At 38.0% G+C, this 18,173-nt stretch overlaps 1 protein-coding gene across 5 annotated transcripts in view; it reads left to right on the forward strand.

Moving 5' to 3' along the window:
* Positions 1-18,173, forward strand: part of LOC127632056 (teneurin-4) — a 292,730-nt gene that overhangs the window by 56,529 nt on the left and 218,028 nt on the right. For 3 of the 5 annotated variants that reach the window (XM_052110531.1, XM_052110528.1, XM_052110529.1), the window contains exons 4-6: positions 10,846-11,092; positions 15,445-15,543; positions 17,782-18,017. In XM_052110531.1, the coding sequence (XP_051966491.1) occupies positions 10,846-11,092; positions 15,445-15,543; positions 17,782-18,017 (582 nt within the window). Of the gene's footprint in view, positions 1-10,845; positions 11,093-15,136; positions 15,212-15,444; positions 15,544-17,781; positions 18,018-18,173 lie in introns of all 5 variants that reach the window. The other 2 variants (XM_052110527.1, XM_052110530.1) reach the window with 1 other exon arrangement.

Below are 18,173 nucleotides of genomic sequence, written 5' to 3' on the forward strand. Positions count from 1 at the left end.
CAATTTGTTATTAACTGTGGTTGTCAATCCCAATCACTTACTGTGTGAACACTGTTGTGATTGTAGGCAAACAAGTGGTAAATTATGGAAATCGGCCTACTCTTTTGCAGAGCACCCTCATTGTCATTTTGTATTGTATAGCTACTGTATTTGCTGAGCCTTTGGACAGAACAAGGACCCAATTATAATACAAAAAGAGAGATGAGAGATTTACTCACTTAAACCACCTAATGAATTTATTTTAGCTATTCTCGTACTTTTGGAGATTAGGACAGGCCTATATATCTGAGAATAACAGGCAACTGCTTTCAATTACCTAGCATTAGCATATTATCACGCACTTTAGCAGAAATGCAGGATAGCTCAAGGCTTAATAACAGCAGTGCGGTAATACTAGGCTATTGGATAGCTGGACGTGTCCTTCATTATAGTTTCATTTTAATGAAGGGGTGTCTTCACATTCAGGCTGAGTGGCAGAAGTTTCCTTCCAAAAACCCGCTGCAGATTAATTAGTGCAGTTAGCGCAGCATATTTCACACATTTTGACCATTTTGTTTCTCACTGCATTTAATGTATTTGCCCTGTGTAAACATGAGCAGATGTCTTGAAATATATTTGTCATACAGCTTCAAGGCTGTCATTTTTGTTATATGTTTTTACTTTGTTCCTCCTGGTAGAGGAATAATACATGTTTCTCATTCTTCACCTTGTCAAGACAATAAGAAAGCATAAATATATATATATATATATATATATATATATATATATATATATATATATATATATAAACATATGTTTTATGACAAGGCCCTGTTCTACAGTTTGACTAAGCTGATTATTACAGATTTGACAAATTAAAAAGAGAGAAAAAGAGGTAGATGAAGAGAAAGGCCATGGACTGGGTAAGAAAGAGATTCTAATGTAAAATTGTTTTGTGAATTGAGTGAATAAAGGCCCAGATTTATGTTGCCGGAGTTGATATGATATTGTCTGTGTGTCTTTAGAAACAATGGATATTATGTAGTTTCAGAAATGTGCTACAGAACTGAGGCAAAAGCTGAAAAGTCTTAGCTCAGGGTTCGGGCTGCAGATTCTAACACAGAGCGTGTTTTCAGAGGAATTTGATATGCTTTTCAGGCAATTGAGAAGGAATTACACAGGAGAACATAGGAAAGCTAATCCTGACATCTGCATGGCGAGGAGATATGAAGTATCAAATCGTGCTACATAGATACAAAGCTGGTTAGCATTTGAAATATAGAGTCCCTAGCGTTTAAACACAGCAATGAGCAGAGTTATACGCAGAAATTTCACCTCAGGGAAATCTCTTCACTTCCAAAATTCATCTCTGCTTATAAGCTCTCAACCTGCAGATGGAGTTATCAGTCTGAGGCAATTTAACTTTTCCCAGAGTGGTTTTACATTATCAGAAGAAAAAATAAATGCATCTGTTGCATTTTAGAGACCTAAAGGCTCTCAGTTGTATTTTATTTTTCCACTCATCTACCTGCCAAAACGGCCTGAATCTGCAGCTCACAAACCAGATGCCTTTCGTATTTAAAAAGAGAAATCTGGAAAACGTAGAAAAGAAAGGCAGTGAAATATGTCCGCTTAGGCCTGTTAGCTTGATGGGACAGACTCACTGAGGCTTGAGGTCTTTTGTTGAGCATGTGTTCCTCCATGGCCCCTGGCTTTCTCTCAGGGTCCTGTTCCTGGAGAGCCGGCTATTTGGCCACAGGCTCCCTGCTGAGCTACTGTTCTTCATTACAGAGCCCCCCTTGTGTTAGCATCCTTTACACTGAGCAGCATGGGGCTTGGGCCACAGTGGGCTGCTAATGGAGTATGGATCTCCACTGTAAGGGCTCACACAACAGGCCTTTGCAGTTGACCAGACAGGAATGAACGGGTGGAAATTAAGCTGCGGGGCCAGCCTGCAGCTCTGCATTTGGATCAATTCGGTTTCATCTGAACTTATTTAATCAACCCACCCAAACCCACCCCTGCCCATAACCACCGCAAAGGGACAAAATCAGGTTTACGGGGTCACACTGGAACACATATCCACTAGAGACACTTGGAGAGATAAGAACGGGCAGGAAAGATTGTAATTTAATAAGCAACACATGGGATAGCTACAAAGGGCAGCCCTTGTGGAATTGACTTTGGAATTTTTCCCGTCCCATTCCATTCTGTCACAACCTTCCCTGCTGGAAAATCCAGCTCATACTGGAGGCTGTGTTTTGGAACATGGTATCATTGTTTTTGGCTGGTCTAAGCTAGAGATTCGTTGGTCAAAGCTGGTGATCAGCTAGTCCTTTTCCTGATGCTTGGAAAGCCAGCTCCTGCTGGAAGCTATGTTTTGGATAATGGTATCTGGTTTTTAGCTCATCCAAGCTGCTCCTCAGCTGGTCCAAGCTCATTATTTGGCTGGTTGACCAGTTACCACATTCCAAAACCAACTTGACCACTTTAAGTGGTACAACCAGCAAGCATCTGGTTTGTTGACCAGTTAGTCCAAGCTGGTCAACCAGCAACTACTCTAGGTAGTCCTTGTCACCGAGGAAAAAAAAACACTTTATTAATTGCATTTAGTTAGCCATCAGGATGTAACTTCAGTCCATATTTCTAATTGCATTTAGCCAGCTGTTTTTCTAATGCATTGTCACCTTTGGTAAATGTATATTGTATGCTCATGAATCACTGCTTTATTTAGATAATCCATTCTGAGGTTACCATGGAGATAAAAAAGTGCCAGACAGAGCCATCTGCACGTTTCAACATCAAATATGTCTTTGCTACCCACTGGAACACAGAAACTACAACACCTTTTGAAAACAACACCTTTGCATTTGATTCCATGTGATTTTTGAATCATAATCTGACTGCTGCCATTTAAATAGGATCTTTTGAAGATATGTATCTTCTGAGATTTAGCTTTATGTTTTTTTTTTTTTTTTCATTTTTGTGATCTAACAGTGGATGTGTCTGAGAGGCCTTTGGTTACTAATACTGTACTTGATGAGGTTGAGAGCATAACTGATATCTGGCAGCCTTCAAACGAAACTAGTGAAGACAACTTGTATTCCCACAGATATCTTCCTTGCTATCTTTCCTAAGGGTTAGAAACCACACCTTAACTGATGATTGAATGTAGGAAAAAGTGAGAAAACCGTAGACACACTACCTTCCATTAATGCTCTGGATAGCTGTCGGCTGTTCACGCTGATTGGAGAACAGTACAATCTGAAAACAAACCTTGCAGGAAAGACAAATGCTCACAGATCTAAGGTCATTACTGCTATTTTTATCTACAGGAGTTATGGCAGTGGACATCATTTAATGATCTGTCTGGCTTGTGATTTTGATTATTTCTGCTGCTCATCTCACACCTTGCACGTCTTATCCGGTGTCTAAGACATCAAATAAGTTTGCACTCTCAGTCTCATTCTTAGACTGTTATTTCGTAACTATAAACTGAAATACACTTTCATCAGCTATGAACTTTTTTCAGGTTATATAATGCAGTTTCAAATCTGAACTTGCCAAATGAATCTGACAAAAACCTCAAAAGGGAAAGTAAAATTGTTTTAATTATTCTATGCATACATAAAATAAATGTCTGTTTTAAGACCATTAAGATTTTTTGCATTGTAAATTATTTTCCTCCAAAATGTATTAATGTAGTGAGACATTTTTTAAATGTTTCTTTCTTTTTTCTTTCTTTCTTTATTACAATGTACAATGGACAGTGCAATGAATACTACAATAGTATAAAAATAATAATAATAATAATAAATCATTATTTTATTTTTGTTGTCACATTATCTCAATGGCGATGATTATTATATATATATTTTTTTGTATATGGTATACATTTTTTTATTTACATTTTTTACTTTTTTATATTTGTGGTAAAATATGACCAGGTTTTGTGAAATTCACCCAAATAAGGCAATGCAAATCTAACTTCTTTTTAGTGTATGAGAAGCTTTGATTATGGAACTCTAAAGTGACACATTTGGATAACGTCCTTTCTTATCAATTATTTATATACACAAATCAATTCTGCTCCAGGGTTTGATGTTTTAGTGTTTCTCGTTGGTTAACTAACACTTCGGACTTGAGCAACCCAATTTTCCTTGGAGATTGACTTCAGACAACTTTAATGGAATTTTGTCGCCTGCAAATATTGAGTTAGAGAGAAGAGCTTCTGAAATATTTCTGCACTGTGATCAGTTGCTAAAAAGAGAAAAACTGCAATCATGAACATCGTTGCAGATCAAAAGATCTTTTTAACACTTTTCATTAAAGCTCTTGCACCTCTTTTGAGTACTCCCCTCCCCCTTTAAAAACATTGCTGTTAATCGACGTATATAAATATGCCATTGAATTTCCACAGAGAGCTGCTTGTCTCCCTTTGTAATTGCCATTTTATTCATTTGCTGTCTTGTAATCAAAAAGCAATTTTACATCCTGCAAAGTGTCATCTAAAGTAATTAGGTACCTATTATATTCTAAATCTCAAGAGAGGGTGAATCTCACGAAAACATGTCCAGGTCACTTTTCATCACAAAATGGCAAGGGAGACGAATTGCACTAAGAAGACAGCCTACTTTTGGGATATTTTAAGATCTTTTATATATATATACACTGGTGGACAAAAGTTTGGAATAATGTACACATTTTGCTCTTATGGAAATAAATTGGTACTTTTATTCACCAAAGTGCCATTCAACTAACTGATCACAAAGTATAGTCAGGACAATAATAACATGAAAATGTACTATTACAATATGAAAGAAATGTTCAGAACATCTTAAACTACTTCAAAGGGTTCTCATCAAAAAATCCTCCACATGCAGCAATGACAGCTTTGTAGATCCTTGGCATTCTAGCTGTCAGTTTGTCCAGATACTCAGGTGACATTTTACCCTACACTTCCTGTAGCACTTGGTCATAGATGTGGTTGTCTTCTCGGACACTTCTCACGCACCTCACGTCTAGCTGATCCCACAAAAGCTCAATGGGGTTAAGATCCATAACACTCTTTTCCAATTATCTGTTGTCCAATGTCTGTGTTTCTTTGCCCACTCTAACATTTCCTTTTGTTTTTCTGTTTCAAAGATGACTTTTTCTTTGCAATTCTTTCCTTGCAATTCTTATTGACCTTAAGACATGCCAGCCTATTGCATAATGTGGCAACTCAAAAAAAAAAACACAAAAACAATGCTATGCTTCAGTTAACAAACCAAATAGCTTTCAACTGTGTTTATGATGGCAAGTGATTTTCTAGTACGAAATTAGCAATTTAGGATGATATTCTCAAGGATAATGTTTTGGAATGATGGCTGCTGGAAATATAATAATTATAATATAATAATATTTAAATGTTTTACTGCATTACAATATAGAGATTTTTATTTTTATTTATTTTTTGCTTTTAGGTAATGATAATAGGGGATGTCACAAAATAAAACATATGAATGATATAAAAATAGGCTTCATTGTCCATAAAGCATGTATGTTCTTATTTCTTTATGTTGATTTTAGGGTGAAATATATCCTTAACATGTTCTTGACAGGTTTTGTAAGATTCAACCGAGAACATTTTGGCTTTTTGGTTTTGTTTTTATTTTTCTGGACTTTTTTGGAAACCATTTGAAACACAAGCACTTTCCTTAGAGTCATCTGTACTTTAACGGCCAATCAAATTTCTCTGCTGCTGGCTGAAGTTGTGCAAACTAGATCGATAAACGACCTTCCACTCTTTCAGGTCCTTCTGGAAGGCGAAGAATTGTTCTTGCTGAATAATGTCTACTTGTTTTATTATGCTCATTGTCTCAAAAAGTCCATTGAGCCTTACGTTTGGTGCTTTTCAATGGAAGTAAAGCTCAAGCCCTTGAACGCTGCATCAGCATTCTGTGTGAGGTGAAGTGTGTAAGTTTTGCCGCACCAAACAGAATTGCAAATATAATGACTGTTTTTAAAGTTGCACTGTACATTCTGTTCCATCCAACACCCCCCTGATTTTCCATTGACCGCTCTCAACCCATAATTTTCATTTTATGTTAATTAATCTTTTAAATTGTAAAAGGAAAAAAAAAAAACATTACACAGTAAAATAAACTGATTCAGCAAGCCGTGTTGACATAAACCTCTTTTGAATCTCATAATTTTTATTGTAGTAGTACTGCAACCGTACAGTATTATGTTCCTTTATGATGCTGGGGAAATGGTGTACCTCTCTTCCAGCTCTCCATCTGTTTTGATCCAGTTTTATCAGGGTCATCATCAGCTTGGCTCAGCAAGGCAACACAGCTCTGAGTAATTGGTAGCGTAGGACTGTGTGAATGCAGCTTGGTACAGGCCCATCTGTTACTGGCTCTGACAAATGATCCGGCCATGTGCCCAAAATGAAAGGGAATAAAAAAAGGAACAGGTCCCTGTCAGTGTAGCATCCCATAATGATCTTCAGTAGAAATGTGCACTCACCACATGGTGCAAAACTCTCATTTAGTCATGTGAGAGATGTGAGTACTTGCGTTCCTTCACCATGGTGACATGTCTCCAACGGAGAACATACTGTGTCGCTTAGTGTGTGAAACTGCGGTGACACCTTTAAAGCATTCAACTTTTGCAGTATTCAAGAGGAAAAAATTATTCAGGGATGCTTAGTGCATTTCACTCAATGCCATCTGTGCTTGCCACAATGTCACCACTCAAATCCCAAATAAACCTTATTTGCAAACATGGTTGTGTAAGGAATGTGCCAAGATGGTCAAACAGTCATCCAACAATGACTAGTCAATTTGTAGGTAACTTTAACATTTTTAGCGGCAGTGTTTAAAAATGTATGAATTTAAAGACTTCTCTAGCAACTTCTTACATCTTAAAATGCATACTCTTAAAGGTGCTGTAAGCGATTTTAGCATTCTGAAGCTTTCATGTAACTGAGCCATTGAATTAGCCAATCCTCCTCATTCCAAAACCTGGCCTCCAAAGATAATTTTGAGACCAAAGATCGGAGCAAAAGAGCAGCATTGTTTGTTCCTGTGGCTGTCAAATTCAACAGTGGCACAATAGCGCCCTCAACTGACAAACATTATGAATCATAGCCTCTTAGATCCGCTTCAAATACAACACTATGAGAACGAGCAAAATGCTTGACAAATGAAAAGTATCAGTGTCCGTGGTTTGCTGACACATTTGTGTTTGCGGTTTACAAAATGTACAGCTGTCACAGAGACTGGTGAGATATCTCAGGACAGTTATTTCATTCATATCTTTAAGGGAATAAGAAAAGTTTTTGCATACTTTTCCATGAAAAATCACTTACAGCACCTTTAAATTAATATTTTAGGTTCAATAAAAGTTAAGCTCAATCAACCGCATTTATGGCATAATATTGATCACAACAAAAACTTTTTTTGACTTGTCCTTTTCTGTGTTCCAGTGAGGCACTTACGATGAAAGTGAATGGGGCCAATTCGTAAGCATTAAAATATTCACTGGTTCAAAAGTAAATCATGTGTAAACATGATTTTAGTGTGATCAAATCACCTACTAACATTTTCTGTGTGAAGTTATATTACATTTTACAACTTTGTTGCCATGACGATGTAATTTTAACAAACCGTAAAACCCTAAAACGTTTGTAAATATGTCAATTTAAGCAACTTTGCAGCTCAAATAATACACAAGTTTTAACAGAAGAATTAATGTAAGTGGTTTTTTCCCAATTTGGAATGCCCAATTCCCAATGCGCTATAGGTCCTTGTGGTGGCGTAGTGACAATCCGGATGGCGGAGGATGAATCTCCATTGCCTCTGTGTCTTAAACCATCAATCCATGCATCTCATCACGTTGCTTGTTGAGCGTATAACTGCAGAGACATTGCACGTGTGGAGGATTCACGCTGTTCTCATCGGCATTCACGCACAACTCGCCATGCGACCACAAGGAGGTTACCCTATGTGACTCTACCCTTCCTAGCAACTGGAACAATTTGGTTGCATAGGAGACCTGGCTAGAGTCACTCAGCACGTCCTGGATTCGAATTTGTGACTCCAGGTGTGGTGGTCAGCTTCAATAATCACTGAGCTACCCAGGCCCCTTATTTTTGCTTTTGTAAAGAAAAGAATGTGTTATGCACAATCCATAGGACTATGCTTTTTGTGAAATAATTTACATATATACATTATAATTTTTTTGAATATCTGTCAGATATTACCCTACTGAAAGTGTCTGATGTGTATGTGCTATTTTCTTTCTTTTTGCTCTTTGTATACATTCAAGTGGATGTCTTTGGCCATTGCTTAGAGTGCATCTAGAGACCCCAGAGTTCTGTTCTTTTCCATCCAGTTGTTTTTGAATGCCCCCTAAGAAGTAATTAGTCAATTTTGAAAATGTTTAGTTTTGCTTATAGTATACCTAGTTTATGGAATAATGACCATTCATTCATTGTAGTCAATGATTTAGTTCTTCTCTAATTTAAATTAAACCAGGGCTCCGTAATAATTTACGTAAATTAAACAGCTATAATCCACGACATATATTTGAATACAATGCAAAACATGAGTAAATTATGCCTCACAAATAATTCTCACAATAATGACAAAACCTCACCTATGTCTTGAAACTACAACACATTTCTCAACAAGTTTAAATCGGTAGAATTCGCAACAACAATGTTCAATACATCACAAAAAGCTGAACGTATTTGCAAGGCAATGATTGCAAGATACAATGATGATGTAGCACTGGTCAAATGTGGTTGGTGACATTTCCATGAACTGGCCTGAAAATCTCTCACAGTGTGCCATCCTATTATTGAGCCCTGACAACATCTTTAGCTCACTAGCCACACCTTTAGGAACAGGCTGAACTCTTCTTGGCAAGGAGGCCATTGAGTGTCAACGTCAGGTGTAAAATGAATTGGCTTTGCTCTTCAGTACGGGCTCTTATAGTGCAATATTCAGAGGTGCTAGTTTATTGATTGATGAAGATATGAAAATGAGTGGCTGTGGAGGGCACAAGGACACAAGGGTCTTTATCTGCATCTGAATTGCCACAATCAGATGCTCAGGTTCTCGTATCTGATAGTCCCCCATTGCCTATGATGCAAAGTGGTTCTAGGCATTGGAAGCTAAACCAATTTGCTCTTTTTTTTTTAGCCCAACCTGACAAACTGCACTAGATCATGGGGTGAATTTCAAACAGGTTGACACTGGTAATTCAGTCGACTTGATAATGACAGATTGCCAGTGGCATGTTTTGCTGATGCTGATGACTAGCTGTAAGAGGAAGCATAAGCACTGTTTAGATTGACAAAGGGAAGCTTTGCAAAGTGCGAGATGAAAATAAGCGAGGTCTGTCTGTAGGAACCCAAGATATTTAGCTACATTAAAAATAAGAAAAATATAGATTTTATTCAAATGTTTTCCATATTTTAGTTCAATTGTATTTATATAAGAGTCATGGATAGCCCACTTTTTTGTTATTGTTTTACACTGCTAGTTTTTGTTTCTGTGTGCACACCAGAATATCAGTCCCACGCAGAAAACAGAAAGGTAAAATTTGAATTTAAAAACAGGGTCTAGCAATGCCTAAGCTCCAAATTTCTAAATACATATTTTAGGATGTAGTTTGTTTGAATTGGATTGCAAAACTTCTCAATGCTAATATTGTGTGTATTTTAGAAACACATTCTTGCTGGTTGTGTGAACTACAGGAATAATGTTATTAATCAAATATGGCATTGTGTTTGTTGCTCACAATCCTTAAGACAATGAACAAAAATGTATATTTGCTGAATTCTGAAAAAATATTTGAGTGAACTTTGGTGGTGATTAGGTGGTGCTTGAATGTTCTGATTTGATGGAAGGTGGTTTGGCCTGATAAGTTTCAGAAGCACAGACTTAAATGGTTTTAATTTCCTATCATTACATGAGAGAGCTCCACTGCTGCGTTCGCAGTATAATGAAACAAATGTAGGGCTTTGTGGCGCTACCGCACTACTCCAAATAAGGAACTTGTTACTGTAAAATCTACACTATTTTGAAAATACCCAAACTACTATCACACCACTGAAAAAATAAATGTAGTTACCGGTAAGTTAGTAGTGTTGCTATTATTAGTGATCTGCTCCCCAACATGGCTTCATTGATTGCACTTCCCCATTGCTAATGGCTGCATTGTGTCACTGCACATGCACGTGAAGTTGAACTCTGCTCAACTTTGTCACATCAACAATGACCTCTATTCCTCATGTTGCTTCAGATCACTCTTTGTGACAACAAATTGCTTTTTTTCTCTTAGTGAATGCAAAATGGTGTCATTTGGAAGGCCCATTGGCCACTGTCAAAAATTACTTTATTTGCCAATTAAAATTTGTTGACAGCAACCGCGAGATGAAATGAACAGTAATTCAGTGCTTAGGCTTTTAATGGCTGCTGTTGGTAATGGCTGTAACATGAAATTGTGTTTGTCGATTAAAGACTCACATGAAATGGCCTAAGTCAATCAAAGAGATAAATATTCTGCCATTATAGATTTTTTCTTGTGCACCCCCAGTGGACAATTTGGGAACTTCTGCCTTGATCCACACACTTGTATCTTAATTTCATTTTTTAAATTGCTAATAGTGCTGTTTGTTATGTTAAAATATCTTTCTCTCTCTATCTCTGATGCTTACTTGTGCAGAATCAGACATACACAACAGATAATTGATATTTGCGCCACACACTAATTACAACTGTACACAATTTCTTAAATAGGCATTTTGTTTAATTGCTGATATTGCTGTTTGTTATATTGGAATGTCTTTTTTTCTCTCTCTCGATCCAGAGGGCTCTTACCAAAACCACTCCCGGTTGCGTACACCACCTCTGCCACTCTCACACTCCCACTCACCTAGTCAGCACCACGCCGCCTCCATCGGCTCCCTAAGCCGCAGCAACTACACCCAGCGCAGTAACCCGAGTCCGGCACCCACCGATAGCTCGGCACCCAATGAGGGTCCCACCAGTGCCCAGGACTCAGGCAGCACCCACGACAACTGGCTTCTTAACAGCAACGTTCCTCTAGAGACCAGGTATGTTGGGTACTGCACTCTTCACCTGGTATAATGGCTAATTTAATAGCTTTGATGTGTCTATCAGACATTGGTGACACTGCATTAGCTGTTTATAATGCATCATAAGGCATGCATATGTTGGCTGCATGAAGCATTTTGTGCTCTTTATAATCTGCTTAAGAGATCAACTGCTCCATTAATACTTAATAATCAGCATTTATGTATGCCTCTTGTAGCTCTACATGATGCACCGTACAGTTTAATACTGTGCAGTGGAATTGAGAATTAAATGGAGCTTTACAGTCTGTCACACATAACAGATCTCATGCAGCTCCATTTTTTTTATAAATCCTTGCAATAGGTCAACATGCATTCAAAACATGAGTATATACTGTATAAAACAAGAGAAAAGCTTGTTTTTTTTACCTGGGGACATGAAGTATCCCCATCTCTGACTGGGTGATATAGCAAAAAAATTAAAATGCACGAAAAAGACATATTGTGCAAATGTGTCTTAAATTTAACCCAGACATTTGAAACTTTCAAGCTACATTTGCTGTACATAATATTACGATATACAATTGCACTGAAAACAGTACTGCTTTTCTTTGACACAATGTTATCCTGATGTGAAGAGCCACCAGTCTCCTTTTTGTTAACCTATGTTATGTTCATTTTGAGTGCACAACGTGTGCAGATAATCAGATTGGGGCGGCATCAAGCCAAGCATTATGAACATGACTTTCTCTTCCTTATTCTGGCATTGGTGGTTTGACGGCGTGTCAATATAGTGTTCGCTAATACATTTATGTGAAAGCTTGATATCTGAAAATCGAAAACCTGAAAAAAAAAAAGAAATCGTATTAATAAATAAATTCAGAGGCCTGTCACCAACAATGTTGATTTAATATCAAATGCTTTAGATGTAATAGATGGGCAATTTCCGCCAAGGTTCCGAAGAGGGACTTTTACTGTATTTGTTTTGTTAACGGAATCTATTCAAGATCTGAGGAGGTGTTTTGAGATGCATACAAGCCGTGAATCAGCCAAGTGTAAATGCATCTGCTTGTTAAATCCACATACTTAAGCATTACTACTCCCATATGGAACTACGCTAGCATACAGAAGTTTAAAAGCACCTTTTTTAGCACAATTGTTAAAGTAAATTTTAACCTGGTTGGAGGGCAAAATTATTGAGGGGGCCAGTGATAACCCTGGAGTATTTACCAACAGCTTTCAGCTCCTTATTTATCCCCCATCATGTTTGCCTCTCTGTGAGATGGATGTGATGTGGATTTGATAAGTCAAGAAGCTCTCAGATGTCTGTTTGCATTGTTCAGGCTGCTCCTCATGCATGGCGGAGGGGAATCAGAGCTGTCAGAGCAGCCTGAAGAGGAATGATACATTCTGATGTTCAGATTACTTCCACCACCCACACAGTTCAACCCGGCCGAGAACCCAGATGACTCGTCTCATATTTATTTTAGCTGCGGTAAAAGTTTTAACGTTTCTCTGAATTTTAAGGCTATGAGATCATGAGGCCTGTGATGTACAGGTGCTCTTAGTGTAATGTTTTACTAATGGGATTTCAGTTATTTATTTATTTGTGTTAAGGAGGGCCAATGTCCCGTTTTCTTGAGTTTGTTGTGTTCCATTTAAACTTTCAAGAAATGTCCAGTTCATTAAAAGACTAATTGGAATAAAATAAAAGCAAGTCTTGATTCTAAAACGGGTTATTTTAAGCTGTGTGCTGAAAATTTTGCTTTTGTAGAATTGTAGAATTTAATCACTTTTATTTATATATATTTTTTTTTTATTATTTCTAAAGTAATAATGAATAAATTTGATCACTTATAGAAACTTGCTGGACTTGAAGCTGCATCACCCACATAAGCAATCGAGCTCAGGGTTTTTAATCCACTGCATCACAGTTCCAACCAAAGTGATAGAATTTCACATAGGATGCTTTTGATCATGTGCACAAACGCTAGGGAATTCAACATGTTGTGTACTCATAGGTTGCTTGCATTTGTGATCGGTATGGTGTGAACGGTCCACTCAACAGAATAATTAATGTTAATTTGAATTTGCGGTGGGACAGTTAGCGACATAATGACAGATTAAACACCGTGGATCTACCCAAACTTTAATCTGGACCAGGTATTCCCACAGGAGACGGGAACAGATGGTCACGCCAGCTGATCTGTGATGCGAGAAGAGTGCTGGAAACTGAATAAATCAGTGACACCCCCTTCCTTACCTCCCTCCAATCTAAAAACAGAGCGATCAATTATCTGTATCCCTCTGATGAAATTGGAACCATTAGCAATATCCACTAGGGCAGTGAAAGATGGCCTGTCATTTGGGCTTTAGCTAATGGCCTTATAATGGTTCCCTCTCACGGCTTTTGTACATCTGGCTGGAATGGGTTGGATGAGTCCCTGGATGTGTAGGCTTACAGAGCACTCTCATTGGATGAGAGCCAGGAAATGTCACTTTCTCATTGGCAGATTCTAATGCTCTGTTCCAAAACCTTGTGCATATTTTAAGGCATGATATGTGCTCTTAATTATGCTGTCCATTAAGATCCCTTCTTTTGACCAGATTGTAAGACAGTAATGTATCCTTTGTGTTGCATTGCAACAAGCTCACTGAAAATGGTTGACTAAGTGAGAGAAATGTAGATTATATAAAATGTATATAAAATGTATAAGTTAATGTATATTAATTCTATAATGAATGATTAACCTTTTCATGCTTGTTAAAGTATCGCATTATTAGAGCATCGCGTAATAATATTGATTACTTTTCTTCATTAATTCTTTTAAAATTCATGTACTATTTGAGCTATAAAGTTGTTTAAATCATAGTTTTTCAGTTGTTTTAGTTGTAAAATTGGCTATCAGGGACTAAAAACGGTCTAAGGAATGAAAACCGAAAATTAACGTTTTTAACTGGAAAGTGATCTTCAGTTGTTCCGGAGTGAAAACTTTATTATTAAATGCTGGTAATCGGTGATAACCAGTTACAATCGTTCCAATAATTTTTTCATGAAACCGAAGGCCAAAAAATCGGTATTTAACACACCCCTAAGAGCTAAGTACTGTCATTTGAAAAGAACATTATTCACCATTCGTTTATTTTGTTCTAACAGGTTACCTTTTGGAAAGGAGGCTGCGGAACTTCTGAAAAAATTACCAAAATAAAAAATAAGTTTCGTTTTTTAGTCCCTGTTGGCTATAACATCAAACAGAAAAGGTTATTAATTGATTTTATCGCAGTAAAATCATGTTTATGTCTTGTGGCTGTTAATTTTAATGTTGAAAAAATGGCCGCCATGTACTTCTATTATAGGTGCTAGACTAACCCAGATTTTACTTTTTTAGAAAAGAAAAGGAGGGGCAAGTCAAAATTATATTTTGTGGTTATCTACATTATGCCACAAATGGTGTCGATTGATCTCAACTTGTACTGAACCCGGAATATTCCTTTAAAGGGCAGCTACATATGTAGGCAGCGAGGCAGCTCACACTTTTGGAAAAAAAGCTTATGTATTTTTCTTTAACTCACCAAACTGGCCTCTGGACCCATTTTGTCGTAGTTTACCTCCCAGTACCCAAGCCAGACAACAAGCAGAGCAAGCAGGTAGTAGTCACAAATGAAAGAAAACAAGCATTTTCTCTTGTTGAATTGAAGGTATTGAGCCTTACCGATGCATGTTGATGGTTCATTTCTCCATTGCATTATCTCCGTCTTCCCTTATGGAACCGTCGTCTCTGGGGGGCTGTGGAGCTGCAGCAGACATGCTTCACTGAATGTACACTGTTTGTCTAGAGAGTTTCACTCTGAATGTTAATAACCCTCTGCATTATGGAAACAATTTATTATTTAAAAACTGAAAAAAATATCACAATCTTCAACTAGGAATTAGAAAACTTCATGGACATTGTCGGTATGATGAACGATTCTTCTGAAATCTGTTGTGTTAACTCCTATAACCACAAAGAATGTAAGTAAATACAAAAAGTAATGCCTTGTTTTCTTCTAACCACAAACATAAAGGAGCCAGAATTCTCTAATGTTTATCAGAGAAGAACAGGATGGTTGCCGAGAGGGGCTTGGGTCATACAACACAAGGTACATGTGCCATGAAAGGGCAAGAACGCTCTCAGTTGGGAGGGTTTCATGGGGCCATAAAAACCCCATACAGCACTTTAGTTCCATAAGGGTGTCTCTATTTGACCTCGTTGGTCTCTTCACTCCATTTGCACAAGTCGGCAGATGTTCGCATTTTTCTGTTTGCACATCTGTGTCTCACTCTTGCATGCATGTCTCACTCTCCATCTGTCCATCTCTCCACCTGTGTGTAGAAACATAGCAAAGCAGACATTCCTAGAGACTTTACAGGACAACTTTATAGAGATGGACATTCTGGCCACAGCTCGCCGCGACGACACTTACACTGAGGGGTATGTGGCATGAACTGACTGCGGCTGCCATCATAAGTAGGATCTGCTTTGCCATGCTGCATCGTGGTATCTGTGCATGCTTGTTTTTCATTTCATTACATAGTATCATAATTAACTGAATCTAACTCATCACAAACTATATGAATTGCATGTTTATTGACAATTATCTTTATTTGCTCAACCTTTCTGGTAAATTCATAAAATAAATAAATAATAACCCTAAATATAGTGTTCTTCGCTAAGGAACTCTTCCCAAGACTAAGCACACACTATAAGACAGAAGCTAGTTGGCCTGTGCACATTTAAAGACACATTATTTTGTTTTCTATCATGTTGTTGATTTTATACACAAAAATCGCTGGTTGTAATTAAGTTCATCACTAGTTGTTTCCATCCACATATTTTATGCAAATATTGGGATACCACATACAAAATGGAAAATCTGAACACCAAGATGTGTATGAAGTCTCCAAAATGTGCACAAAAAAGTTATACGCTCACTTCAGGTGGATATACTTTTTTTATTCAACAAAATGCTCATAAACTACGATGGAGATGCATTTACAGAATAAATTCCTAAATCATCCAAAAAAATAATACATTCACGTGGCGGCATTAAGTCATATGACTGAATCATTTACTCACAACTGGACTAATTAGCGGACCAATATCATCACAAATATAATTTCAAATGTTTATCTAGTCATTCTGAAATGCCTAAACCAAAGCCTGTCATTTAAATGGTTGGCTGTAATAGGGCTGTGTTTCCCAAAAGCATCGCAAGCTTAAGTTGATTGTAGAGACCATTGGTTCTTTTGGGAAATGCAGCCCAGAGCTGCCTAACACACATTTGTTCCCAGATATTGCCCATCGCAAGCAAACATGAGATTCATGAGAACATTTTATCTGTGTCACTGGTCCTACTCGACCCTCCCTGAGCAGGTTTCCAAACAACGGTCCCCAGCACAGGAGTCGGATGCGCTAACAAGGAGGCTAGAAAAGACATGGCCTCTACCCTTGGCCTCTAGCGTGTTTCTTAAGGCCAGGAGAGTGAGGTTTACACAATGCACTGCTATCACATACCAGCTTGCTACAGCTACTGAACCACAAATAATTTATTACATTGAACAAATGAGCCACTGTGGCTTCCCCATTGGCTACAACTTGCATTTTTGTGCCAATTTTTAATGAAACATATGGGATGGAAATACTGCTTTATTTGCAATTACAAATTGTTTTACAGCAATATTCAGTTCTGTATTTGCAAATTGTTTTGCGATATTCAGATTTTTTGCATACATTTGTAATTTGGATTGAAACATGACAAATTGCAAGCTGTGATCCTGTTATCCCGCACAAGCTCACGCACATAGCTGCGCAAGACTTCGTTATTCATTTTCTTACCGTAATTCACATTCAATGAGTTCAAGTTCAGACTTTCCACTGCCTCTCCAATCTCTTGCGCTTTTTCCTCTTTCATTGGATGTCGCTCACTATTGCCCTCTTGCTTGTCAGAGACAATGTTCACACCTGAAAACTGGTTGGCTAGATAAAACAAAAGTTTCAAATTTGTCAGCGTGGAAACTCTTAAGTGCACACTTTAGCTTCTGTCTTGATCTGTGCTTTGGGCTTAAGGGTTAGTTCACCCTCTTCCTTTAAGAGTTTTTTGGCTTTAAAAAAGCCATTACTTTATTCTACTTCATTAGACACACTGAATCAATTCTGAGTTCCCTTCTTGTGGTCAGTATGACAGCAGTTTTCTAAATCAATGCCTTCACCAGTTTGAGGTTTCAGTCTTGAATTTAAAAAGACCTGGTCTAGTTGTACATTTGCGAATAAGCTGCACTGATTATGTGCATCCTGCAATATCCTACAGCGTCCTGACACATACACCCTTCAGGTGAATTAGAAGTCACAACGAGGGCTTGTATTAACAAGAATCCTCTGTGGTCAGTCGTGCTGTAAATTAAATGTGATACTGATTCAAAATTTCGATATAACACACCCTACAGGGGCGCAGAATGTCTTGCTGCCAGCCAGCAAGCAGAGGTGACTATGGCAACAGCTTGGAAAAGTGCTTAGTGACAGCAGTACTGACCAGTGTAGGGCAATCTAGCCTTCACACTCTACAGATACTATTTAACATGATGAGAAAACACTTATCTCACACCCTATGCACTTGTCTAATGCCCTTTTTTTTTGCATATGTAAGCAATACGTTTTTCTGCGTCTCTGCAGACACTTTCTTTTTAAGCCTGGAGGGACATCGCCCTTGTACTGCACGACGTCGCCTGGTTACCCCTTGACATCCAGCACAGTATACTCGCCCCCACCCCGCCCCCTGCCACGGAACACCTTCTCGCGACCCACCTTCAGCCTGAAGAAGCCCTATAGGCACTGCAACTGGAAATGTGCCGCACTCAGCGCCATCCTCATCTCCATCACCCTGGTGTTCCTTTTGTCCTACTTTGTTGGTGAGTTCACCCATCTTTGCCTTCATCCTCCTGTTTTTCTCAATCTATCAGCAGTCAAAGGTATGAGATATATATAATATTTTTATGTGTGTCTTTTTCATACCCTGTCCAAAAAATGGCTTAAACCAGCCTAAGGTGGTCTGCCTGACTTAACTG

Source organism: Xyrauchen texanus, chromosome 38 (genome assembly GCF_025860055.1).
Source record: "Xyrauchen texanus isolate HMW12.3.18 chromosome 38, RBS_HiC_50CHRs, whole genome shotgun sequence".
NCBI classification, from domain to species: domain Eukaryota; kingdom Metazoa; phylum Chordata; class Actinopteri; order Cypriniformes; family Catostomidae; genus Xyrauchen; species Xyrauchen texanus.